At 32.2% G+C, this 27,121-nt stretch overlaps 2 protein-coding genes across 2 annotated transcripts; both read left to right on the top strand.

Moving 5' to 3' along the window:
• Positions 1-3,743: 3,743 nt before the first annotated feature.
• LOC126704621 (glycine-rich RNA-binding protein-like) lies at positions 3,744-4,951 on the top strand. The gene is made up of 2 exons (XM_050403658.1): positions 3,744-3,970; positions 4,287-4,951. The coding sequence occupies exons 1-2, from the start codon at positions 3,857-3,859 to the stop codon at positions 4,689-4,691; spliced, it is 519 nt and encodes a 172-aa protein (XP_050259615.1). The 5' UTR covers positions 3,744-3,856; the 3' UTR covers positions 4,692-4,951.
• A 3,439-nt stretch (positions 4,952-8,390) lies between these two features.
• Positions 8,391-14,755, top strand: LOC126705101 (uncharacterized). Its single transcript, XM_050404051.1, has 5 exons — positions 8,391-8,607; positions 8,661-8,746; positions 8,822-9,058; positions 14,214-14,510; positions 14,693-14,755. Exons 1-5 carry the CDS (start codon positions 8,391-8,393, stop codon positions 14,753-14,755), a joined length of 900 nt encoding a protein of 299 aa, XP_050260008.1.
• The last annotated feature ends 12,366 nt before the right edge of the window (positions 14,756-27,121 follow it).

The following is a 27,121-nucleotide window of genomic DNA, read 5'->3' on the forward strand; positions in this document are numbered from 1 at the left end:
TAATATTTAAATTTCAAATTTTGTAGTCTAAAATTATACATAAAAATAAGTTTATGAATTAAAGAGTAAATAACATTTGATTGATACAAAATGTGACATGCTTATTAAGAATATAAAGAACATGTAATTCAATAATTAGATTTTCAAAACATGCAATAATATTAATTTTTTAAATAAAGGAAAAAAATTTAGCTACAAAATTGGTTGTACCCGAAGGCTACTACTTTTTTTTTTTTTTTTCAAACATTACATTATATTTTGAAAATTTATCAGTTGGATTGCATGTTCATTATGCTCTTAATACAGATATCAAATTTTGTGTTAATTTGATATTATTTATTATGTAATCTATAAACTTATATTTTATGCATAATTTTAAATTACAAAAAAATTCCATTTAAACAATTTATTTATGATATAACTATTGATCTTCAGTTTTTTATAAATTTTGCAAGCATGAAGGATAATAGAAGAAAATGTAATTCAAAAGTGGATTTGTCAAAATTTACCACTGACAAAAAGATATTAAGTAAAGTTGTAGTTTTAGACTACAACCAATTTTGTAGCTAAATTTTATCATTTTTTTATGAGAATTGTAGCTATTGACTACAATCAATTTTGTAGCCAAAATTTTTCCTTGTATATATCAAATTATCTACACAAAAGAAAACTAGTCTTGAAATTGCACATGGCTCATTATATATTTATATTAATCATTTAGCATAATTAATTCATTAGAAAAAAAATTGGATATGGTTGGCTTCTTTTTTTAAAATTTTTTTTATAGTGTCATAATTTTTCATTCATTCCAATTTTAGATTTACATATTTTCTTATTAATATTACGCATTTAGAACTACTAATATAACTAAGAGTGTCATGAGACTAGCTTAAAAAATGAACAAATATTACACGAATATTTTGTAGCAAAAAAAAAAAGTGTTTTTATCTTATATATATATAATTTTTATTTTGAAAATCTAATTTATAAGTAGATAAAGCAATTTGAAAATTAACAGGAGAGTGACTTTATTTTTTAGGCAATATTTTAATGAAAGTTAGAGTTGTAATTTTATCGGATTGTCTTTTAATTTTGTCTCTACTTAAACATAAGGGTGTAGCAGCATTTTTGAAAAAAAAAAAAAAATAAGGATCCCAAACATAGGAAGTCTTTTAAATAGTACTCTTTCCATCCCAAATTGTTTGGTCTGTTTTTTATTTTGGGATAAATAGTAGTATAGCTGTGGATTGGGTTTAGACTTTAAATTTTCAAATTACGTCTAATTTCAAGTCTTTTTTTAATATCTTAGAAGTTGAATTTATAGATAAAATAATAAATAATATCATATTAATATGAAATTTAGCATGCATGTTAAAAACATTGAGAAATTATGATTCAAGATTATAGTTTTCAAAATATTAAATCATTATAAATTTATTAGGTAGTTTAACCTTAAAAATAGTTACACCTCATTTAAATTTTTTTTTTTTTTTTAGGAGAAGAATCTTGTAGGGATAAGGGTCCAAAATTGTATATTAGGCCTTGAGTTTCGGCCGAGGACGTTGATTAGTCTGAGGACTAATAAACAACAGTAAGGATGTCAAGTTCAGAGTTCTATAAGTAACATGCAAGTGGAGAGGTCGGGAAAGGTGGTCCGAGGAGGATTATTTCCTCGGATGAACGAAGCACAGGTCAAATGCCTATTCTACTGCCCAAAGTGACCTTATAGGAGACTCCGCTGAGAGGGGCATGCATGTTAAAACAAACTGGAAGAATGGGAGCTAGGAAATATCTAAAGAAAAACTGTTGCCACCGCATTAAATGCCCTACAGCTAACTTTCTGGCCGCATTTATGTGGAGAAGACCCCTGAACAGTGCTGCCTTGGCTACTATAACTCACAGAAAGCCTGAAAGGGTGTCTGATGGGACAAGCACTCGAGTAGCAGCTTGAATGATCGACAAGTGTGGGATCAAGATTGTCTGAAGGGAACTATATAATGTAAAAGATCCTCCATGAATGGGAATTGAAAAATCACAAGAGAAACATTGTAACAATCAAGAACCAACTCTGTAATCAAACTTGGAATGAATATATAAGAACTGATCTTCTCGTACTATGCCGAGGATGACTTTTTCTAATTCAATTGAACCTGTTTCCTTGTTCCGGTCAATTGGGCCCACTTTATTAGCGATCCAACTCATTCTAACCCAGTTTTCAAACCCACTCTCTACAAATTCATTATTTTGGGCTTTTTTGAGCCTAGGTCCATCTATCGTCTAGGCTAGTGTTCAAAGCTTGGCCCTTACAAATCTCATCTAAAAAAAAAAAACTTAATCCTCATTCTAAATACGTTTCTTAAGAAATTTTGTTGTCATATACTCTATTTGTTTTCTTTACCAATATGTCATATTTGTTTCAATTTATAGAAAATATGTGTTTAGATCATGTAATACTTTTTATTGTTTTTTAATGGAGAAAGATAAACTAGTTTAATTAATTGGATGCTCTTTAAATCATTTAAGAATAAACATTTTTTGTGGATGAAATGTAAGACTTATTAACATTCCAGATAATTTCAAGCTTTAGAACAACGCATCTTTGATTAATTGGAGAATTTTTGATTAACAAAATGATAAAGTTAGTAGTCTTTTTCAGATGAGATTCTTCCATCTTTGATTAATTGGAGAATAATGTAAGACTTTTTTTTTCTTGACACATGGAAGAACATTGTATATTCACATCCACGATAAAAAGGGACAATAATGAAATAAAAGTAGTGGATATCTAGGCAATACATAACAATATATATATTTTTATTTTATTATAAATTTAATCAACCACATTGATGATAGAATTTTCTCAACAAAAAAAAAATTTGATGATAGAATATTGAATATATATTGATACAAATAATTAAAAATTATTCTTTTAAAAACAAGTCAACTAATCCATTTGATATTGTTCATCTCCTTATCATATTGGATCAAACTGTTTTTCTAACCCAATCAAATGGCTCATTACAAATTGACTGGATCAAATAATTTGACAAAACTTAAATTTAGGCATAGCCGATCAATCCACGAAATAATTCGCTAGTTGTCAACATATTCTTTAAATAGTCAATTATCTTCAATAGAATATATACAAACCTACCCAACAAAATCTCACACAAGTTGAAATAAAAAAAAGAAAGTATATTATACCAAAATCCACCACAATTCAGAATGAGAATATTAAGAATCTGTTTGGGAATAGCTTATTTAGTTGAAATTGAAAATTTTTTGCCGAAAACACTGTAAATAAAGTTAAAAGGTAGCTGAAATAGTACAGTAAGACTAATGAATAGTATCAAAAAGTGTAATGAAATTCATGAATAGTAGCAAAAATAAATTAAATAATAAAAAAAGTTGGTTTTTTAAGCCAATTCTAAACACAACTTAAGAAAATATTATGAGATTTTATTGCGATAATAAACTTTCTATATATACCATATCTCACTTTCCTTGTAAGGTGAGACTGATTTGGTGGGTACTAATACTAACTTAGTGATTTTCCTAAATTAGCAAACCCTATTAAATTGTTCAAAAAAATTGAAAAGAAAACCCTAGACGCACTCAAGGGATAGACTTATATCCGTAACCAAACTCTCCACCACAATCACCGCGATTAGTTAACCCTGGTTAACTTCACAAACTAACCCTAGTTAACCCCTCCTCCACGCCAAGAGATCTATATAAGCGACGCCTACGTTACCTTCAAATCTCACTCTTTTCTCGATTTCCTTCTCTGCCCTTTTCTAGGGTTTCGGTTTTCTCTCTGTTTTTCTCTCTCCTTTTCAGATTCAGATTCTCATCAATGGCGTCCGCAGATGTCGAATTCAGATGCTTCGTCGGAGGGCTCGCCTGGGCCACCGATGACCAAGCCTTGGAGCGTGCTTTCTCACCATACGGCGATATCCTTGAATCGAAGGTCCGTTGGTCGTCGATCAGAGATTTTGGATCTGACTCGATCCGGCTTTGTCGCCGATCCAAAAAAAAAATCATCTGATCTGATCTGTTCTGCTCTGTTTCTCTGTTACTTGATTCTCTGTTACTATAAACTGATTCTTTTATTACTCACACAAATCGGTACGTTCATCTTCAGCTTTGTTTCAAAAAAAAGCGAAGATCGATCGGTTTTGTTAGTTTTTTTTTTTTTTTTTTGCTTAGTTTGATGATTTTTGGATGTGGATCTGACTAGATCTGGTGTGTTTTCTCTTTGTTGTTGTGTTTTTTGTTGTCTTCAGATCATCAACGACCGTGAAACCGGTAGATCTAGAGGATTCGGATTCGTCACCTTCAGCAACGAGAAGTCAATGAGGGACGCGATCGAAGGAATGAACGGCCAGAACCTTGACGGCCGCAACATCACAGTCAACGAGGCTCAGTCTCGCGGTAACGGAGGCGGTGGAGGTGGCGGAGGCTACAGCCGTGGCGGAGGCGGTTACGGAGGCGGCGGACGTCGCGAAGGTGGAGGCGGCGGTGGATACAGCAGAGGCGGAGGCGGATACGGTGGAGGCAGTGGTGGATACGGAGGTGGAGGTGGCGGATACGGTGGAGGTGGCCGTGACCGTGGATACGGAGACGGTGGCTCAAGGTACTCAAGGAGCAGCGGCGGTGGTGGCGGTGACGGTGGTAGCTGGAGGAGTTAGATTTGTTAGGAGTTTGTTTTCTGTGACGCTCAGTTTGTTGGTGACTTGAGTGGGTTTGTTTTAGCGTTGTTTGGATCTGTGGTTATGTTATCGCTTTGGTTTCGTTATGGTTCTCGTTCTGGTTCTCGTTCTGCATTGTGGTTCTCGCTTTTTTGACCGGTGGTTCAGTTTTGACCGATGGTTACTTGTCCTATGTCCTCTATGTTACCAACAAAAAAAAATAGTTTAATGAAATGAAGTATATAATCCTTCTTTCGCAATTTCTTGCTCATTGTTAATTTAATTTGATCAGCATCCATAAACATGGAAATTAGAATTAGGGTTTGGTTGGGGAAATTAAATAGATATTTTGGTGGGCCATGGTAAGGGTCATTTTCAAAGAAAAAGTCGTATTTGGTGGCAATGTACGGCGTAAATTCCGTGTTGACTGGTAGGTAGGTGTATCAATCAATTACGTATCTCGGGTGCAAGTTGCAACTGTTCACGACAAAAATGCAAGTATATTTGGGAAATAATATTTAGATAAGTATCGTGTCTTGTTTCACAATGGGATATACTAAAAAATTCAACTTGTTTTTGGATGTGGGAAAACCAATCTGGAGAATCCGCCGTTTTAAAATTTCTTAGAAAACAGGGTTTGAAAACACCCAACAAAAAGTACCACCCAATTTATTCCCCTCAAAAAAAAAAAAAAAGCACCACCTAACATGCACTATTAAACTATTCCTCTCACTGCACCCTTCTACTTTTATCATTATTCTCTGTCCTTTATTTGTATAAATAAGACTGAACAACAGCTTTGAGATTAATAGATAAATATAATCTTCTAATGAAAACTTTAAATGACAATAGTATCAAATCTATAGGCTACTTGCAATGACAAAAAGAGGTTGTAAATAACAACTATTGCTAGTTAGTGAGATCGTATTGCAACAAAGTAATCTAGTTAGTTGAATCACATTGCAACAAAATAGACACAAACCTATCTTTCCTATAACCCTAATTCTCTAAACTCAAAAATAGACAATTAGAAAAATGATTTCAAATTATTGATGTTGGAAATATTAATTTGATTTTAGCTATTTGATCGTTTGTAGACTAGAGAGCTTCGCTCTACATCAAAGAGAACTAGGAACAAGAGGAGAGAGAAGAAATCTTTCTTCAAGAATTTTTCTCAAAGAATTCTTTAAGAAGTATAATTACACATTCTAATAAATTATTAATTATTTTTGTTTAATTGTTTCGTTAATTTATTTTTCTTTTATAAGCTATAATTTATTATATTATTGTTTCATTAATTATAAAATTATTAATTGTCGTTTAGCCTAATATAATTTAATTTGTCTATCTTTTATAATGTATTTGTTAATTAAATTATTAATTATTGTTTATTAGTTGCTTCCTCCAATTAATTATTAGTTAATCAAATTATTGTTTGTTATTTGTACTAGCACACAACCCATGTGCATTTACTTCCTCCAATTCAAATATCTCACCTCGGTCCCATGGCTCCATCCACCCCATTCAACAGACAAGCCCCATGGCCCTCAATCAAAAGAGCCAATTAGATAAATTCACAATCACAAATCACAATACACTAAAAGGCAATTAATTGTATCTCACCAACAACACCAACACCAAGGAATAAAGCCAAAAACATGGGCAAATATTAATAAAGTTATAAAGTAAAGCTAAGCAAAAGCAATTAGCCAATCATAGTTCAAAGAGAATCAGATAAAGTCTTAAAGAGAGAGAGACTCTCATTTCATTTCACTTTCATTCTTCAGATAAAGAGAGAGAGATTGAGACAGAAAGAAACCCATTAACCCAATAATCCATATATGTAAGAGAGAAAAAGAGAGAGAAGTTAAGTGTAAATATGAAATACCTTGAGGTTGAGGGAGCAGGGAGGCCTGAGGCTAAGGGGCAGCACCGTCGGGCAGCACGTCGAGGCGAGGAAGACCGATCTCCGATCCGATATTTTCTGGAGGCTGGAGCTTAAGTTTGAGGCCCGATGTGATATGGCGATGTGCTCTGTTGGCTGTTGCTCGAGGCGAAGGCCTTGTTCGTTGGTTTCTGATTTCAGTATATTGGGTTAGGTTTTTTTTCTTTAGGTTAGGTTTCTTTCTTTCATTCTTTCAACATCTATTAGTGTTTGGTTGCGCCGTCCGTTGGTGTTTGATTTCAGTATATTGGGTTTTGGGTTTTTTTTTTTTTTTTTTTTTTTTGAGAATTCGTGGGTTTGCTACCATCGGTAATTTATTGGATTTGCTTTACCTTGTTTTTTTCTTTAGATTGGGTTTGCTTTACTATCTGTTATTTAAGATTGATGTTGCACTTTTTTTCTCTAGTGGGCTTGCTCCGTTACAATTTTTTTTTATTTTTTTTTATTGTTATTGAGGGTGTTCCTAATTTTTTTTAAAGGGTAAGCAAATAATTTTTTTTTTAATTATTATACATAATATATATTTTTTCCAGGTTAGGGTGTTCCAGGGAACATCCTGGACTGAACGTGGCACCACCACTGCTTTTATTCAGCTATTTTGTTGGTTGAGTCGATGTTCTGTGGTTGAGGTGAACTCCGATTGCTAGCCACAGTCTTGAGTGTTTACCTAAGAGAAGGAGCTTTGTCTCCTTTCCTTTGAGAGAGAGAGAGAGAGAGAGAGAGAGAGAGAGAGAGAGAGAGAGAGAGAGAGAGAGAGAGAGAGAGAGAGAGAGAGAGAGAGAGAGAGAGAGAGAGAGAGAGAGAGAGAGAGAGAGAGAGAGAGAGAGAGAGAGAGAGCTAATATAGTTGTCAGCGTTAGAAATTTTTAATAAAAGAAATTCTATTCCTAATCTACAATAACCCAGGCTTGAAGAGGTACTGTAGATGAACAATGAGATTTAGAAAGATTGGATCAGTATTTTAAGATTTCATTTTCTATAATAGAAAGTGTTTGCATTTTAAATTAAGGCTTCGTTTGGATTGGCATCTGTGACCGAGGAGTATGCGTTTTTTTTTATTATTTTTTTTAAGAACTAACGCCTCTTGTACTGTTCATGGGACATGAACAATGCATTAAGGAAAATGAACCGTATTTTTTTTTTTTGTGAACAGTAATCGGAAATTATTATTTTTATTTTTTTTTAGTTTTTAGCAAAATAAACGGTATTCAAACGCACACTAAATTACATTAAAACTTAAATTAACCGAAAATTAATAAAAAGATGAGTTATAGTGAAATTTGTTAAAGAAAGAGTTAACATGTATGTAAGTTAAATTAAATTAATTAAGAGGATTGGAAGTCTATATATATAGCTATGCTATGAACTATTTTTTAAATCAAGAGTGAATGAAGAGAAATAGTTAAATAAAGAGTATTGTGTGAAAGTGAGTGAATTCAATAATACTCCTAAATACTTGAGAGATTTCGGGCCAAATAAATGTGTTTCTTTTGGTGGAGTATTGAGCTCAATCACTTATGCAAAGTTGGTTCGAAATACATAACGAACTGTTGGGCTGTTGTATCTTGGAGGGGACAAGTCAAAAGTGAATTTCTGTCGTATCGGTTTCTAGGCTTTGCCAACCGTAGAGGGCTTGAATCTCCTTAAAGAAAGTGAGATTTCCATACCTTAGTCTGACATTGTTCGTTTATTTTGTATTGTAACCAAAATATCATTTTAGTGGTAATTTCTCCAACAATTTTAAGGATATTCAAAATGGAGCCAACAACTGAGAAGCCAAATGATAATGTCGGAGATCTCAACAAGCCCTTCCGTTTTAAGGGAGCTCATTTCAAAAGATGGAAAGCCAAGGTCCTTTTCTATCTAAGCCTTCTTAAGGTAGCCTATGTCCTCACTGAGAAGAATCCAAACAAGGTTTCTACTGATGACATGACCGAAGATGAACTCTATGACCATCAAGAAAAACAAATAAGTATGAACAAGATTAGTATAAACGTCGCCATTATCTTTCAAATTGTCATGCAGATCATTTCTATGATTATTATAATACTACACACACTTCTGTAAAGAAAATTTGGAAAGCTTTACAGAGCAAATATGACACTGAAGAGGTTGGTGCAAAGAAATATGCTGCTAGTCATTTCTTTCGCTATTAAATGGTGGATAGTAAATTTGTTGTGGAACAGGTTCAAGACTTTCAAATGATCGTGGTAGAAGTTAGATCAGAAGGCATAAAGATTGAGGACAACCTTGTTGTGGCTGGCATCATTGACAAGCTCCCACCATCATGGAAAGACTTCCAAAAATCAATGCACCACAAGCAAAATGAGACGTCCCTAGAATCCTTGATCACTCTAGAGGAGGAAGCTAGAGGACAAGATGAACTTATAACACAAGAGGGTAATGGACATTCTACCATTAAGGTAAATTTAATTTTTGCAGGCAATAACCAGCCCAAAGATCATTTTCCTAAAAATGCACAATTGAGGCCAAGAAAGAAAAAATATGAAAAATTATGGTAGACTTCACAATAGGGGCAACCCTAGTAAAAGGAATAAGAACCAAAGACTCCCTTCAAATAACCAACAAGTTAATGCATATTTTGTCTGTGGCAAGAGTGGGCATATTGCTCGATTTTGCAAATTTCAAAAACATGGGTTTGTCCCACAGGCTAATGTTATCGAATAGCCTTTAGTGGCTATGATTACATGCATTTACATGATCCAATATGTTGAAGGGTGTTGGGTAGACTTTGGTGCCAATAGGCATGTCTACTATGATAAAAATCGGTTCAAAATATACACTCCTTTTGAAGAAGAAAAAAGAATTATGCTTGGTGACTCTAGTTAAACCAAGGTATTTGGGAGTGGTGAGGTTGAGCTGAAATTTACCTTTGGACGTGTGCTCACTTTGAAAGATGTGCTATACACACCGTCCATAAGGAAAAATCTAATGTCAAACTATCTGCTGAATAATGTTGGCTTCAAACAAACAATGGAATCTGGTCAATATGTAATATCTAAGAAATGATTATTTGTGGTCAAAGGGTATGCTTGTGATTGAATGTTCAAACAAAATATTGAAAATAATATATCATCTGCTAATTCTATTTATATGCTGTTTTCTGTGAATTTTTGGCATGCTTGCTTGTGTTATATAAACAATAGATATGTGGGAATTATTAGTAACATAGTATTAATCCCAAGACTAACAAAAGACTTTGAAAAATGTGAAGCATGTAGTCAACCTAAAATTACTAAATGACCTCATAAAAATGTTGAAAGAAATACCAATCATTAGAACTAATTCACACAGATCTTTACGAATTTGAAGGAAAATTAACTCGTGGAGGAAACATGTATTTCATCACCTTTATTGATGACAAAATATGCATGTAAGGACTGAAATTGGGTTGGACCCAAAATAGGGTAGGGTTCTGGCCCAAGCGGCCCAAACAATAAATTTGTAGAGCGTGGATGAAAGATCTAGATCTATTCCAGAAGAAAAACGATTCAATTTGGTAATTTAAGACTGTTAGACACAAGTAGGATGGGAAAATCTGTCCTCGGAGTAGCTCAAGTAGTTTGTATCATATATTTTTATCGAATAATAAAATTGTACAAGAGTTACTATCTTGATTTTCTTCCTCCCCCTCTTTTTAGTACATCTTCCCATGTTATATACTACAATCTTGGTGTCATCCTTACCACACACGTGTAGGTTAGATTCGGGGGACTTCTTCCTGTCCCATCCAGCACCTCCCAGAACCATTAACTAGTAGCTGTAAGATTGTTTGATCACTGTTCAGGCATTACTTCCACATTAATGCGGCCAAAGAATTGGTTGAGAGATATTTAATGTGGAGGTAGCAGCTTTTGAAGATATTTGTTTACCTTTCTTTTCTTACCCCTGGTCCAATGTCCAACCCTTAGTTGTGATGTAACTCCGAAGTAAGTCTATGATGATATGGCACTCAGATCTACCTCGGACACATGTTGCCGAGAAGGCTTTTGTCCTCGGACGCTTGTTTGACCTATCTCATATTGCCTATACTCCTCTCTTTATTCCGTTCTCCTTATAATCTTATCTGGACCTCCTCGGATGGTCTAACGTCCTCGGATTTGGTCATAGGCCCAGTTAACAATGTCTTAACAGTACTTCCTAATTAAGTGGCCCCCACAATGCATATGTTTATCTATTAAAAAATAAAAGTGATGCTTTTGAGAAATTTAAAGAATTTCTTAGAGAAGTTAAGAACCAATTTGGTAGAAAAGTAAAAAGATTTAGAAGTGATAGAGGTCGGGAGTATGAATCTTCTAAGTTAAACTCATTTGTTCAATTTTTGGGAATTATTTATGAAACTCCTCCTCCATACTCACCTGCATCTAATGATGTGGCTAAATGAAAAAATAGAACTTTGATTAATTTAACAAATGCAATTCTAATTGAGTTAGGTGCTCCCCTAAATCTATGGGGGGAAACAATTTTAACAGTCTGTCATGTTTTAAATAGTGCGCCACCCAAAAAGACTTAACTCACACCTTTTGAGTTGTTGGAGGGGCATAAGTTAAATTTGGGATATTTTAAAGTTTGGGGTTGCTTAGCCTTTGTAAAGTTGACAGATCCCAAAAGACCTAAATTGGGCGTTAGAGCTACCACCTGTGCTTTTCTTGGATGTACGGTAAACTGTACAACCTATAGATTTTTGAATATTGAAAATAATGTGATTTTTGAATCAGGTGATAATATCTTTCATGAGGAAAAATTTCCTTTTAAATCTAAAAATAGTAGGGGGCAAAGAAGTTAGAGAAAATGTGTTATCTCAACCTAGTTCTTCTACTCCTCATACACAAAATCAAGAAAATCTTGAAATTAAACTTAGAAGGAGTAAAAGAGCTAGAGTTGAAAAATATTTTGGCCCTGACTATTATGTTTTAATGTTGATGAAAATCCTCTTACTTTGAAAGCAACTTTGTTATCACCAGATTGTGTATTTTGGAAAGAGGCTGTGAATGATGAAATAGATTCACTAATTTCTAATTAAACATGGAAGTTAGTAGATTTACCACGTGGTTGTAAAACAATAGGCTGTAAATGGGTCCTTAGGAAAAAGCTTAAACCTTATGGCACAATAGACAAAACTAAAGCTAGACTTGTTGCGAAAGGTTTTAAGCAAAAAGCTGATATTGATTTTTTCGACATTTTTTCGCCTGTTACTAGAATTACATCGATTAGATTGCTAATTGCTGTTGCATCTATACATGATTTGAAAATTCATCAAATGGATGTAAAAACAACTTTTTTGAATGGGACCTAGATGAGGAAATTTATATGGACATACTTGAAGGCTTTGTGGAGACTGGTCAAGAAAGTAAGGTGTGTAAGCTAACTAAATCTTAATATGGCTTAAAGCAAGCTCCTAAACAATGGCATGAAAAATTACATTTCTGCATGATTGAAAATGACTACAAGTCAAATGAATGTGACAAGTGCATCTATTATAAAACTTGGGAAAACTCACATTTCATTATTAGTCTCTATGTGGATGACTTACTAATATTTGGCTCTAATTTGCACGTTATAAGTGAAACAAAAAATATGCTTCAAAGCCATTTTGATATGAAAGATCTTGGTGAGGCTAATTTTATTTTGGGTATGAAAATTACAAAAACATGTGATGAAATTTATCTTGAGTAGTCTCATTATATTGAGAAAATTTTGAAAAAAATATAACTATCCTGATTGCAAACATGTTGTTACTCCTTTTGATTCTAGAGTTCATTTGTTTCCTATAAATAATGACAATGATGATGTTAATCAAAAGGAATATGCTAGCATAATTTGTAGTTTGTGATATGCGACTGATTGTACTAGACCTGACATTGCCTATGCAATAGGGGTACTTAGTAGATTTACTAGCAAGCCTAGTAGAGATCATTGTCAAGCCATTGAGTGAGTTATGAAATATCTATTTGGTACCAAATTACATGGTTTGTTCTATAAAAAATATCTTGTTGTACTTGAAGGTTTTAGTGATGTCGACTGGAATACTTTGTTAGGTGATTCTTTGTCTACCACAAGTTATATTTTTACTTTGGGTGATGGTGCAATATGTTGGAAATTTAAAAAAAAAAAAACCATTATTTCTAACTCTAATATGGAGGCTGAGCTGATAGCTTTGGCTTCTGCAAGTGAGGAAGCAAACTGGTTAAAAGATTTATTGCATGAAATTCCTTTTTGGGAAAAACCAATACCACCTATTTTAATTCATTGTGATAGCACTGCTACAATTGGTAGAGTGCATAACCGTTTTTATAACAGTAAATCCATACCCATAAGAAGAAAACATAGTATTGTGAGATCTTATTTGAGTAATGGCATCGTTAATATAGAATATGTTAAATCTTGTGATAATCTTACAGATCCTTTAACTAAGGCCTTAACAAGAGAAAGGGTTTGGAATACATCGAGGGGGATGGGATTGAAGCCCATCTAATCATGAGCCATGTATAAGGATACCCAACTCAGGGACTAGAGATCCTGAGAACTAAGTTTAATGGGAAAAACGAATCATATGGTGGTTGTAAGAAAATGCATTATTAATTTTAATTTTATTTGAAAAAAAAAAAAAATCCATCCCAATGGTGTAAATGCATTTATCCTATGATGTGTAGGAGGTTGAGTTTTTTAAAACTCTTAATGAGCAATTGGTAGCTCTCATGAGTGGGGTGTCAAAGTTACAAGAGCACTCTAGACAGATTTTACCTATGTGAGTGTGGGAGTGGGGTTGCTACCTATGAGAATTGAGCTTATTCTCAAAGATGCTTAAGAAAACTGGGATCAGCACAACGTCGTAATGTGCTAGCTAGTGAAGCTCATGTTAACACCTGAATCGTTAAGTGTGAGCAGTAATATTTTATTTTGCCTAAGTAGTCATAGTTCAAGTCGGACACCACTATTGAATCTGGAGTAGAGATTGTTGTTTCACTAAATGAAGGTTCAATGTAGAGCACACCTTCATGATGCATAATAATCCCTCTTTGCCTTGTAATCTCTCATTTTCCTAATTTAATATTAAAATGAGTAGGGGAATGTGAACATTTTAAAACTTAAATTAACTGAAAATTAATAAAGAGATGAGTTATAATGGAATTTGTTAAAAAAAGAGTTAACATGTATGTAAGTTAATTTAAATTAATTAAGAGGAGTCATCTAAACTAATAAATAACATGTAGGTTATGAGAAGGATTAGAAGATTATATATATAGCTACGCTATGGACTATTTTCAGATCAAGAGTGAATGAAGAGAAATAGTTAAAGCAAAGAGTATTGTGTGAGAGTGAGTGAATTTAATAATACTCCTAAATACTTGAGAGATTTTGGGCCAAAGAAAGGTATTTCTAAGCTTTGCCAACCGCAGAGGGCTTGAATCTCCTTAAAGAAAGCAAGATTTTCGTGTCTCAATCCGATATTGTTCGTTTATATTTCTATTTGTATTGTAACCAAAATATCATTTTATTAGTAATTTCTCCAACAGAAAGTATTTTGTGTTTACTTGGTTTGCTTGAGATGCTAAGAGTGGTCATTCACGAACGGGTCCAGCCTTTGATTCAATCAAGGTTGCTAGGCAGCCTTCATCACTTGAACGAATCTCATGTGTTCGAATTGTAGAACAACTCGTGCTCTTCTCTCATTGTAGAGAGAAAAAGATCCTAATGTCTTGTTGCAGTAAATATTCACTGCAACAATGCTTCACAGAAATGGTTTTCAGAAAGTTCAATCTAGGTTCTGATAGTCTCTCGTATGCTTATGTATTTGTGGTTGATAGGGTAGCAGTAGATACCTCTTTGATGGGCAGCACATTCAATTGTCCGGTATGCAATTTATGTTGGCATCTCTGATGAGGTTTCGGAAACAAATGGCAACCAAGTTGTAACCCATGGTTTCTCTATTACGGCCATTTGATACATGTTGTAAAATCTTTGTTATCTGGGTTGCGTATATGGGAGTTAGATTTCTTTAGGCTTAAAGCTTAATGAAGTTTGTTGTATTTCAGTGGCACATGCTGAATGTGCTTCTGATTGTTTTGTATGGTCGGAAGATTTGTGTGCCTATGTAGGTTGTGCCTTTTTATGTATCCAAGTAATTTTATGTTAAATAAGCATATATTTCTAATCTTACGTAAAAAAAAAAAAAACTCTCATGAATATAAATAAAACTTTAAAATAATTTAAATTAACAATTATAATAATGTCTTACAAGTATCATTAAATTAATTATCAATATTATACAATTGAAAAATTTATAAACCGTTACTCCTTCATGTATTTTTAAACTTAAATCTGTGTACCGTTTTTGTTTTGTTTTTATTTTTGCGTTCGTGGGAAAAAGTTTTATCTCTATTAATTTCACTCATCTTTTGGAAATTTGACACCTCCCACAACAAAATTGCTGTTTGTTTGGGTGGTTTAAAAATGTATATTTTTTACATTTCACTTTACTCTAGGTTTTATTTATTTTTTTTCAAATGACTCGTTTTATATATATATATATATATAAAATAGAAAAATGACTCTATTTCAAAGTTTGAAAAATAAAATTTTTTTTTAACAGAAAAAAAAAAAATTGTTTCAAACATACATTTATAGGCCTTATTTTAAAAAGAAAAAGAAAAAAAAGAAAATGACACGTGTATGGAAAAAAAAATATTTTAATGGGTTGCATAAGTGCCAAGAGTTTTTATGGCTAGGCCTGGACTACATTGCTAGGGCAAAATACAGGCCCAACTGTGCCATTTGGAGATGTCAATGGTATCGGGCATGGACAGATTACTTGTGTTTTCAGTTTTGTTCCTTTTTTACAAGGGAGGGGAAACATGTCGCGACAAGACAAAAGGTATAATCTTTTTGCTATCTTTAATGATATGGTGTCGAGTTTAACTTTAATCAAAACAATAAGTCTAGAGAAATAAAGTTTTTCACAATTAATTGTTGGTGGTGGCAAGAATATTTTTCGGATGATCATTAATAAATTTAAATTACACAAAATTTAATTAAAAGAGAACTTCATATATTGATAATAATAATAAAAAAAAAGCACATACACACAAATACATAAAGTCTTACAATTTCTTTCTACAATTTTTTTTTTTTTTTTTTTTTAATTTTGAAATTTTTGCATGATAGTCTCATTACTAATGTTGCAAGTTACATCTCTATCAAAGTTTTAGTTAGATAAAAATTTTCTTGGGATTTTTCTTTTTGTTTGTAAGAACTTAATATATTGTTAAGGGATCTAAAATTTAAGGACAAAATTTGGCAACAAACTTAATTGTACCCTAAGGCTATAACTCATTAAATAAATTAACATGACTACATATTTTAAAAAATCTAATTGTTGAATTGCATGTTTTTTATGTTCTTAAAATTTCATGTCAATCGTATGTTATTTACTTTTGATCCATAAATTTATTTTTTATGTATAATTTTAAACTACAAAAACTCGAAATTTAAAGATTTGATTGATGACATAGCTATTTATCTTTGATCTTCTTGAAATTTTGTAAGTATGGAGGATATAAGAAGAAAATGTAATCCTTTTATGAATTTGTCAAAATTCACGTATAAAAAAAAAAAAAAACTTGAGTAGAGTTATAATCTTAGTTTACAACCAAGTTTGTTATCAAATTTTGTTGTGCTTAAAAAAATTTAGGGTGGTCACAAATATTTTTTAAGGATTAAAAATTTATATATAATAAGTTTTTTTTTTTTTTTTTTTCTTCAGATTAGAGTGGTCCTGTGACGCTAGTGACTGTTGATGCATTATGATATGATTAGTGCATAAAGAGGTACATGCTAGTCTCGTATCCTTGCTAAGGTAGAAAAACCCAAGCTGATCGAGGCAGAATATTTTGCGATCACTCCTTGTTGTACCAGCATTTGTATATGTTATTCCACAATGATGGCATGGCCAGAACCTTGAAGCAGGGCCATTGAAGAGCGCTAATTAAGGGTGATGACAAAGTTCGGAGCTCGAGCCCAATCTAAGCCCATAGAAGAACATTATAAAACTTGCAAAAATTGAAAGAATAATTTGGGACTGCACCAAGCATGGGCTTTGGTTGGCTTTATTTCAAAGCTGAATTGTTAACTCAGCAGGGCCCATCTTATAATTTTTGACCCAACAGGCAGTTCTTGTAACTAACCCAAATGACATTGTATATCTGTGCTTTTGTGCTTGTGTGTGCCGCACTTGTAGGAAGAGCTAGGCAAGGTCAATTTTGTAGTAAATTTTGGCATTGCTATTTTGAAGGTCAAGAATATACTCATTATGAGGTTTACTTCAATTTGTGGTTATAAACTCTCTCGTCTCCTTCTTTTTATTTTTTTGAGGACAATCTCAAGTTTGATCTCATGTATACTTTTTTTTAGATACACGATATAATTTTAACTTATGATGTCCACAATGATTGTTATTTATTATCAGGTCAAGACATCAATTGGTTGTTGGTCTCTTATTTGACAACACTAAACTTTTTCAGTTGAACTAATTGAAACCCACTATTAGATATAATTCATTTGGATCATTATTTGCTCTTTATCATTAGTTAAGATAACAATCAGTATTTGATGAATGTGGGGTTCAAACTTCGAACTCCAAATCTCTTATTTGACAGTATGAAATTTTGCTAATTAAACTAACGATCGATAACCACACCAAATTACTTCGTTGAAGCTGTTAGATAAATGGTATGTAAGACCACTAGAAATAATAGTCACTGTGGGTTCACAATTTGGACCAATGCTTGTGCTTTACAGCTTTAGTACATTCTATTCATCGGACAAAATGGGGATATACCACTTTGGGCGAAAAGTTTCAGCAAAATGCCTAAATTCTTAAGCTATTTAGGAATATGCCCCTGTTTTGAAACTCGATTTTATCAAAATCCTTGAAGGGAACTCGAGTTTCACAAATTTTTTTCTTTATTTATTTATTTATTTTTAAAGTTTAATTTGGCTATAACTCGATTTTCTAAAAATCGAGTTTCAAAACAAGAGTATATTCTTAAATAGTTTCAGAAATGAGGTATTTTGCTGGAATTTTTCGCTGAAAGTGGTATATCCCTATTTTGGCCCTATTCATCTTCTCTTTTTCTCTTGTCGGCCTCCATTCCAAAACACAATAATATTTCGGATCCAAAATAAACAAGAAGAAGCCACTTGGCTAACCCCTTGGAAATCTTATTTGTTCAGTGGTTCAAACTTGAACTGACTTGTGTCCTCGACAAAGCATTTTATTTTTAAACACCAAAGAGACAAACATTAGAGGAACGAATCTAAAAACCAGTACATATTGCAAATGTACCTAAAGTTTCGAATGATATGAATCTAAAAACCAGTACATATTGCAAATGTACCTAAAGTGTCGAATGATATGAATTGTGACATACGAGAGAATCTCGCTATAAGATCCATCAAATCTAACATAGCTACTGTCCAAAACCTAAGTTTTGCTTGATCAGACAGGTACAAGAAATTAATAATAGATCTTGCATGGCATCAATATTGACACGACTGGTATTCTAAGTCGGCAGGCTTAGCTACAATTGTTCTGTCGTCATTGTCTATTGTCTCATATTTTTACCCAAAACTTCCTGCTCTAGAATTGATATTTGCATTTTGAATGGACAGACATTCGAAATGATTCTTTGCCAGACCTAGGATAAGTGGATAACCATGGAATAGGGGAAGATTCTGTCTTGAACATAGTTTGGATGAAGATTAGCTCCAAACCGGCTTACGAGAAATCTTCTCTAATCTACTAGGTAGTGATTTATAAGATTATTTATGTATATTATTTAAATAAGTCACAGAGTTTATTAAAATAATCATATTATTAATGCAACACATGAATGGTCGTCTTCAATTGCCATATAATGGATTGAGGGAAATTAAAAAGATAATTCCAAACCAATTTAGAGTTAAACTTTTTCCTAAATTTTTTTTCTACATAATTTCTCTCCTTAGGGAAAAAGAAAAAAAAGACCATATATATATATATATATATATATTATTGTTGCCTAAAAGTAGATCAGAAGGGCATTTTAAGCAGTTAAGTACACAAAATGCATGCAAAATTTCAAATGGCTTTAAAATAATGCGGTGCTGTTTAATACTGCTAGGCATATTTCCTGTTAGGCTGTTGCCGACCCCAAGTACATTTTACTGTTATTGTTTTTTTTCTTCTTGGTTAGAAATCTACTTAAACCTACCCTACCCCCTTGGCTGCTACTCGTGTAAAATATCACATCATTTAATTTTTTTTTTTTGATAAGATAAAATTATAAATAATATGACATTGAATACACATTTAAAATTAGAATACTTAATCTAAATCATATAATGTATCAATTTCAAATGAAAAAGATTCTAATCTTTTGAGAATAGAAAGGATTCTAATCTCATTCAATTGATAGATAGTTAGGTTAATTATTATTTTTATTTATTTTTATACAAGATAAAATTTCTACTTTAACATAATCTAAGTGTATATGAAGACTTGAACTCCAGCCCTTGCCTTTCACACCCCACACCCTACAAGCACTTATACTTGTGGAGTGACCATCGCATCAAGGGTGCGCGGTAGTGCTAGGTTAATTATTCAATAAGTCAAGACTAGAGTCACAATTAACTTCACAAAATATTTCATAACCATCAAGATGATAAGTTATGAATAATAAATAATAAAGTGATAGGTCTAAATGTGAATTAATAAAAACCTTATTCTTAATTATTACAACATCAAGACTTATCTAAAATATGACATTTTAAAGAACACAACTTCACTATATCGTAGACACGTCATGATTGAGATCCTATACGATACCCTTTGGACGGCCGAGATGAAAAGTTAAGTCTTAGCCATTTGACAAGAAAAAAGTTGAAAAAAAGTAAAATGTTACTCCTATTATTCGATCGGACGGCCGAGATGAAAAGTTCGGCCATTTGGATCTCCGGCAAACCACAAAGGAGAAAAAAGACAAAAGGATTGACTTTGTGATGCACCTCAATAAGAATGACAAGACAAGATCAGCGTGAGGATATGAGAATGCATGCCCCACAATATCTTGGTCTTTCACAACTGAAATTTTCTAACACACAAGAATACCACATTGTGGGTTAATGTCACATGCAAAATTTGAAATTTCCACACCCAAGCAAAAGCCAAGTTCTTTTCTAACATTGGTCCAAACATGATCTACAGAGTTGAAAAAACAACGTTATTGGTTGCCCAGTAATGGATATGGAATGATGATTGGTGACAATCTGTGAAGTTTGTAGCTATTTTTTTTTTTGTGATTTCTTTTTGCCAAATTTTGCATGGCTCGTGTAAATGCATCATATCTTATCCAACCTATATTGGCCACATATGTATTATCAACTTATAAGGGCTACTATATGGTTTCGACCTCTTTCATTTAGATTTATATAATCATATGTAAAGAAAAATATCCTTTTAGGTTTTAGGTTATGTTAGACTAATTCCTGTAACAAAATAAGTGTTAGTGAGGATTGTATTTAAATAGTTTGGTTTGTATGTATATTGAGTTGAGTCAAGGAGTAGGGTTGAAAAAAAAAATCAAGATTCATAAGGCTTACTACTTGAATGACCCTATTCTCGCTTGAGTGAAATTGGAAAATTTATTTTGACACCCTCATTCGACTGAAACTTAAATAGAAAGTTCGGACAATCGAGATTGCGGCAAAAAATAAACCAAATTAGTTGGCTTCACGACTTAACCTAATTCCTCCCATATAAAAGATGCATTTCAATTGTACAAAATTGAGGTAAAGAGAGGTGAAAATCTTTCCCTATGCTTTTACAAGCTTGATCAATTTATAAATTGATTTTCACAAAGTTTGTTCCTTGACAATGGGTTTACTGTTGTTTCTCTCCAAAGAGTTCTTTAGAGTACCAAAGTTCTAGTCATTACAAACGAGTTTGTTGGTAGAAGAAATTTCATAGAAAGATTCTAGAGTTTTGGGGTCACTGCGGTGGGAGTAGACCAAATTGTTTATTGAGGTTGCATAAAGAATTTATTTTACAAAATTTTGTTAATTAGTCTAAACTATTGTACTAGTTTCTTATAAAATGATTTTTCTTTTGAAGAGTTCTTTAAAAGTTTCCGTTTTGTCACTATTTTATTAATCTCTTTGAATTGTGGTAATTATTATTGTGATTTTGCTATCTACTAAATTAGCAATTTTTGGGTATAAGCAACAAATAAATCCAAAAATTAGAACATTGGGTCCATCTTAGATTTTTTCATATCTTAATGATTGTGCATACAACTACAAATGCAAACAGATTCTTTTAAGGAGGTGTTCAATTTTCATTCACTAAAGTGGTATTTTCTAATGCATATTCCCCATAATATTGTGAAGTTCCTTGATCCTTCCTACAACTAAGTATTCCATTAGAACTTCTATTCTCCATACCCCTTTGTTCAAAGATTCCATCTATAAAAAGATACCCTTTATGACTTTGCGGCAAAAATGTAGGACCTGCCGGCCAAGTTTTAGTGGTGGACTTTTTCCCCTCACCATTAATTTAGGGATTTCAGATTCCCTTGTATATAAATGGTAAAAAAAGGATCAACAATCTGATAAACATGCTTAATACTCTGAGCAGACACTGATTATTTTACAACAATTTTACAAACGGTTGAGGTGACAAATTCTTACTAATTCTCATTTGAGCCTATCACTAATATCACATTTTTATTTATCAATAATCACTAATTACATCAACAATTTATAAAATAATTTACGGTTTTAGCATTTTCCTAATACCTTTTACTTTTACATCAACCTTTTGAATCTAAGCAAAACAAATTTCTAAGAAGAGACACTATTGGACCATCAAGAGTCCAAGGTAGATCGATTTCTCCCACTAGTGAGGAAGGACCACTAGTGTTTTTGAGAAGGAGGAGAATTCCACACATATTACTTTCTATTGGAGTCTTGGAGATAGACTGGATGATAAGGATTCGAAATATCTGTAGGGGTGTATCTCAAAGCATCACTTTTTATTTTATTTTTTTAATTTTTTCTTCTTTTTATTTGTACAGATTCCTGAAAAAATTGCTCAAGTAGTTTTCAACTAATGATCAGTGCTAGCCCCATTAGCATGTGGCCAGAATCCTATGACCATGACTCATGCAACTTGAAAGCCTAGGGGCCACTTTTGCCTCCAATTTTTTGTAGAGATCAATGCAGCAATCTGATAGGGATACAACTTTTTCACAATCTTTTTCAAAATGATTGATAAAACAAGTCGTAATTGGAGCAAGACTATTTTCATATTAAATTTGTTATCGATATCCCATTAAATAAACACCAATCACCATATACCACCTTATCAATTATGAAAAAAAAAATTGTGAATTTTTTTTGGTATCTAAAAGACTTATTGAATCAAGAATAACCAAGGTCTAATTAGAGGTATGATTCATTGATTTACTAATCAAATTCCGACTTCTAAGGAAGTTGGCAATATGATATGAAAATCAGTGGAGTGTGTCACCCTATAACTTTTGATGAGAGAGTAAGTGTGAGTTTGGATACAGCTGAAATCCAACCATGTTTGCTTTTGCGTTTTAAACAGTGGGTCTCGTGCACTATTCACAGGACTCGCAAGTATGGAATTTGACAAAATCAACTTCAAAACTGGGTCCCACAGTACTATTCACATATTTAAAAATTATTTTGCTATAATATTTTCAGTTTTCAGCAATAAGCGGTATCCAAACAGACTCTAAATGGAAAGAATATCAACAGGTATATATTATGCAGTTAGTATCACAAGAGAGATGCATAAAATTAAGATTTTTTTTTGATAAAGAGAAAGTTTAGATTCTAAATGACCTTTTGTTTTGTAAATAGTTTGTATCTAACTTGTTTATATAATTATAGTGTCTAGAGAGTTTTAGTGCATCAATTTTTTTTTTTTAAATTTTTAAATGATTCTTAATTAAGTTCTCAATCAAATTTTATCACTACAGCATCAAGATCATAAGGAATCATATACAATGAGGAGTTTCCTGTTTCAGCCACACTACTCCTACTTCTCCCAATATCAAGAATTGGCCTTACAGGTTCTTGGAGTATTGAATAGACCAGACTGATGTCTACTAGCAAGATTTTCGCTAATAAAGGTCCCATTATCCCATAGGTTGGGGCTACCCTATACCAACTTGCACCCTAAAAGCCATGGTATCACACCGCCAAAGCTCCTAAATGTGATGCTTTCTTAGATCTAGCTTTTTCTTCCCAATAGATATTTAGTCTCACTCTCACCCTCACCCAATAAATTGTGTCATTTTCTCGATTGAGATACTCCGAAACCAAGCACAATATGAAGGAATATTGTTACGCTCACCCCAAAATTACCAGAAATCAAATCTAAGAATACAAGGAGACCAACCCGCTTGCATGTTAAGGACACAATTCTGAACCAGCAAGTGACAAGCATTGTTTGTTATTGCTCATGTTGACAAAACCAAATGTGGGACTGCGTTTAGGAGTCCTAGTTTTAATTAGGGTTGAAAGACTGATATAACAAAATATAGGAAAGGGAAATGGTTTTTTTTTTTCCTTACAATCTTCATGTATCAAATAGAAAAAAAAAGGGTTGCTTACAAAATCTAAGAAACTTAAACTTTCTAGAAAAGCTTATCACCTTGTAAAAAGAAAGTAGTGTCTATAAATAGAATAACTTTTTTATTCTTCTAGAATAAGCATATAGCTTTTTTTAAAACATTCTGTTTTTGTTAGGCATCATTAGTAGGAAGTGATGGAGATTAGGGAAAGTGGGAGGACATGAAAAGCTTAATCTCTTGTTCTATATATAATGTAATCGGCAATTGTGCATATGTATCATTAATATTCCTACGTAAAATAATGAAAAAGTGAAAAAGGTTCTGTCAAGATAGTGACTCATATTCTAAATAAAAAAGTAAAACAAATAAGGGCCATGAATGCATCTTTATATAAACTAGTATGTAATTTGTGTTTATGCACAGGAATTATGAATTATAGTGGTACTATTGATGTTAGTTTAGGTTATTAAATATATAGGACATTAGTTTGACTAGGATATTCGGAGGTACTAAAATGATTTTTCCTTACAATTTTAATGATATTGGTTATGCTAAGTTTCTCATTATATTATTATATATAATTTTGAAAATCACTATTGAACACTACATATACAATATCATTCACTATTACTGTCCATGAAATTTTACTAAATATAACACAAAATTAAAAAAATAAATTGATTCAATAGTATCTCCTAAATTGAATGAGGATAGGTGCATGGAATCGTTTAGCTTAATTATAGTTTATTACATTCAATATCTTTATATACAAAACATGTAAATAGAAATGGTATAAAAAATATACTCATTAGTTCAAAAAAAATAAATAATTAACAGCAAAAAAAAAAAAAAAATTTAATTTGTATGAAAAGCTAATATAGGCAAAATTTAATTTTGACTATAATAAAATTTTCTCTAAGCTTTGGTTTTAAATATATATATATATTGCCTAGATTTATTTATATTGGACTCATCATTTTCTATACTGAATTAACTCACTTGACATAAAAATTTAAAATTTTTAGATTAGATGGGACATGTGGTACACAATTAAATTCTAATTGAAATTTAATTTTTGCACTAAATTAGTTTGTAACCTTATGCATATGTATAGATACACCTAAAGATATACAATAAGATGCATAATATAATTCCTATATATATATATATAATTTAAATACTATTGATAGTCATTTTTATATTTTATTAACTCTTTAAAAAAATTTTGTAAAGATATTATTAGGTATAAAATGTAAATTGTCCATTTCAAAAAAAAAATTATTGTGAAGCATTTTTTTTTAATTTTAATTTTTACGATTCATTTATTCTAGATTTTTTGGTTTTTGTACTTAATAACTCACTTGGATGAATATTTATGATATGATCCCACATTTGATTCTAAAATTAAGAAATAAAACTCTTTAAGAATATATAATTTAGGACAGTACATGACGCAAAATTGGAACTCTAATTTGGAATTCGAATTTGAGTTTCTCTCTGCTTCATCAATTATTATTATATATAGATTAACTCACTTGGCACAAAAATTTAAAAACTTAGATTAGATAAGACTCATAACGCAAAATTAGACTCTAATTGAATTTCAATTTAAAATCTAATTGGATTTTCTCTCAACTTTGTCTATCTATATATATGTATATATATGTATGTATGTATGTATGCATGCATGCATGTTATGTGCCTCAAGTGAATAATAGGTAGGGGGCTTAGGAGTGAAATCCCACAGTATGATACAACTATGTTAGGAAAATCAATGCATTGAGTTTAGGGTTTCTTAGGCAGTATAAACTACAAATGCACCTGTGGACATAGACAAACGGCCAAAATATCTTAAATCTCTGTGTAAAAAAAAAGAAAAAAAAAAAAAAAGAAGGAGGGTGGGGGGGGGAGGGGGGGGGGGTGATTTTCTATTTTCACTATTACTTAGAATAGAAAACTTCAACAAGTTGAAACCAAACTAGGCCACTAGAGAATCTCACACATTATTACATTTCAGTTGCCCATACCTTGACTATTAACCTGATATCTGCTAAGATACGATTGTGGATCTTCATCATTATCAAGGGTGAAAGAGATATATGGGCCAGCCAAGCTCAATGCATGTGTTCATCGAAGTGAGGTAAAACTTCAAATCACTTTCCCTATCACTTCCAAGGATGAGAACATATGGCAATAAAGAACAATGATTTCTAAACCCTAATGGATTAAAATTTAAGGCCAAGTGGCCAAACTCCTTGACCGTACTCTAGAAAACTATCCTGAACTAATAGCTAACAACAAAGTAAACAGATCCTCTGTGGATACCCTTGTTATTTATAGCAGTACGGTATGTCGTATTCTTGTTATGTGCTTTGAAACTGTCTGCCACAAGAAAGTACTAAACCAAACTCTTATCAAACAAAATAATTCATTCTTAACTTATTCTACATACATATATATATGCTTCCTGTTATGACATTTGTTTTTCTGATTCATCATAAAACTTGCTAAAGATTCTCACATTAGCTGAAGATAATGCATATATTAATCACGAATCACTTTTGGACTATGCATCCATAATTACATGATATCATATATGCTTTGAGTTCAAAGCCATATCTATCAGTGGTAACATAATAACATCACCCTCAATCATTCATTGAAGTTTTATGGTAATAATTGAATTAAGGAACTTTCATTGTCTGATAAAAAAGAAATCTACAAAGTACATTTTGTTGAGAGGAAACCATTCTGAGAGAAAAACCAACATCCACGAAAATGAGGTCCCAACTACTAAAGTCGGTAATATATGTTGACCTCTCCTGGGAGAAGCAAACATGATATAATCAATGTAGCTCATTTGGCCAGCTAGAGTGCTTGGAATGTTGTGCAGGACAGAGTACATTGATAAAATCACCTGTAAATGAAGAGAATTCTACAAGCCTTTTATTGTAGCTAGCAGATCTCTATTGTGGTTCAAAAGCGAAAAAGTTTTGGTACCTTCATTGGATTTATTGTGGTCACTGCAAGTGAAAGTAGGATAAGAAAATGAGAGGGGAAAAATCTGAATGAAATCCAAACAGATGGAGAAACTCACCGTGGGATTCTTATCTTCTATGGCTTTAATCCTATAAAAATTATGTAATTTTCCTGGAGATAGGCAGCTTTCATTGAATACATGTTAAGATTTTTAATTTTTAATTTAAACTATGAAACATAAGGAAGAGGATCCTCAAGCTCATTTCATCATTAAAGAATTTTCTTTTATGAATTTCATAGTGTACAAAATGTCACGTCTTCTAAAACTTTATATGATGTGATATTGGATATATGTTTAAATTTGTAATATTGATTCATTTCAAATGAAGAAAATCTAGTTCGTATCTTCTTGTTTCACAATCAACAAACCACCCTAAGTGAAAATTATGTAATTTTCTTGGAGATAGGCAGCTTTCATTGGATACATCATACATGTTTAGATTTGTAATTTTTAATTTAAACCATGAAACGTAAGGAAGAGGATCCTCAATCTCATTTCATGGTTAAAAGATTTTCTTTTATGAATTTCATAGTAGACAAAATGCCACGTCTTCTAAAACTTTATATGACGTGATACTGGATATGTATTTAAATTTGTAATATTGATTCATTTCAAATGAAGAAAGTCTAGTTCGTGTCTTCTTGTTTCACAATTAACAAACCACCCCAAGTGAATTTTGCTAGGCTTAGATTTTCTTTACAAAACATGGAAGGGCGATTCTCTAGTTTTAGAACTTCTACCTTGTTTTTATGTATATAATCCAAATGATTATAACTTATAAACAC

This window comes from Quercus robur, chromosome 11 (assembly GCF_932294415.1).
Source record: "Quercus robur chromosome 11, dhQueRobu3.1, whole genome shotgun sequence".
Classification (NCBI taxonomy): Eukaryota; Viridiplantae; Streptophyta; class Magnoliopsida; order Fagales; family Fagaceae; genus Quercus; species Quercus robur.

Coding starts and splice junctions, on each gene's coding strand:
- LOC126704621 (XM_050403658.1), top strand. CDS start 3,857: ATGGCGTCCGCAGATGTCGAATTCAGATGCTTCGTCGGAGGGCTCGCC. Junction 3,971..4,286: donor GCGATATCCTTGAATCGAAG/GTCCGTTGGTCG, acceptor TGTTGTCTTCAG/ATCATCAACGACCGTGAAAC.
- LOC126705101 (XM_050404051.1), top strand. CDS start 8,391: ATGGAGCCAACAACTGAGAAGCCAAATGATAATGTCGGAGATCTCAAC. Junction 8,747..8,821: donor GCAAATATGACACTGAAGAG/GTTGGTGCAAAG, acceptor GTTGTGGAACAG/GTTCAAGACTTTCAAATGAT. Junction 9,059..14,213: donor ATGGACATTCTACCATTAAG/GTAAATTTAATT, acceptor TGAGATGCTAAG/AGTGGTCATTCACGAACGGG.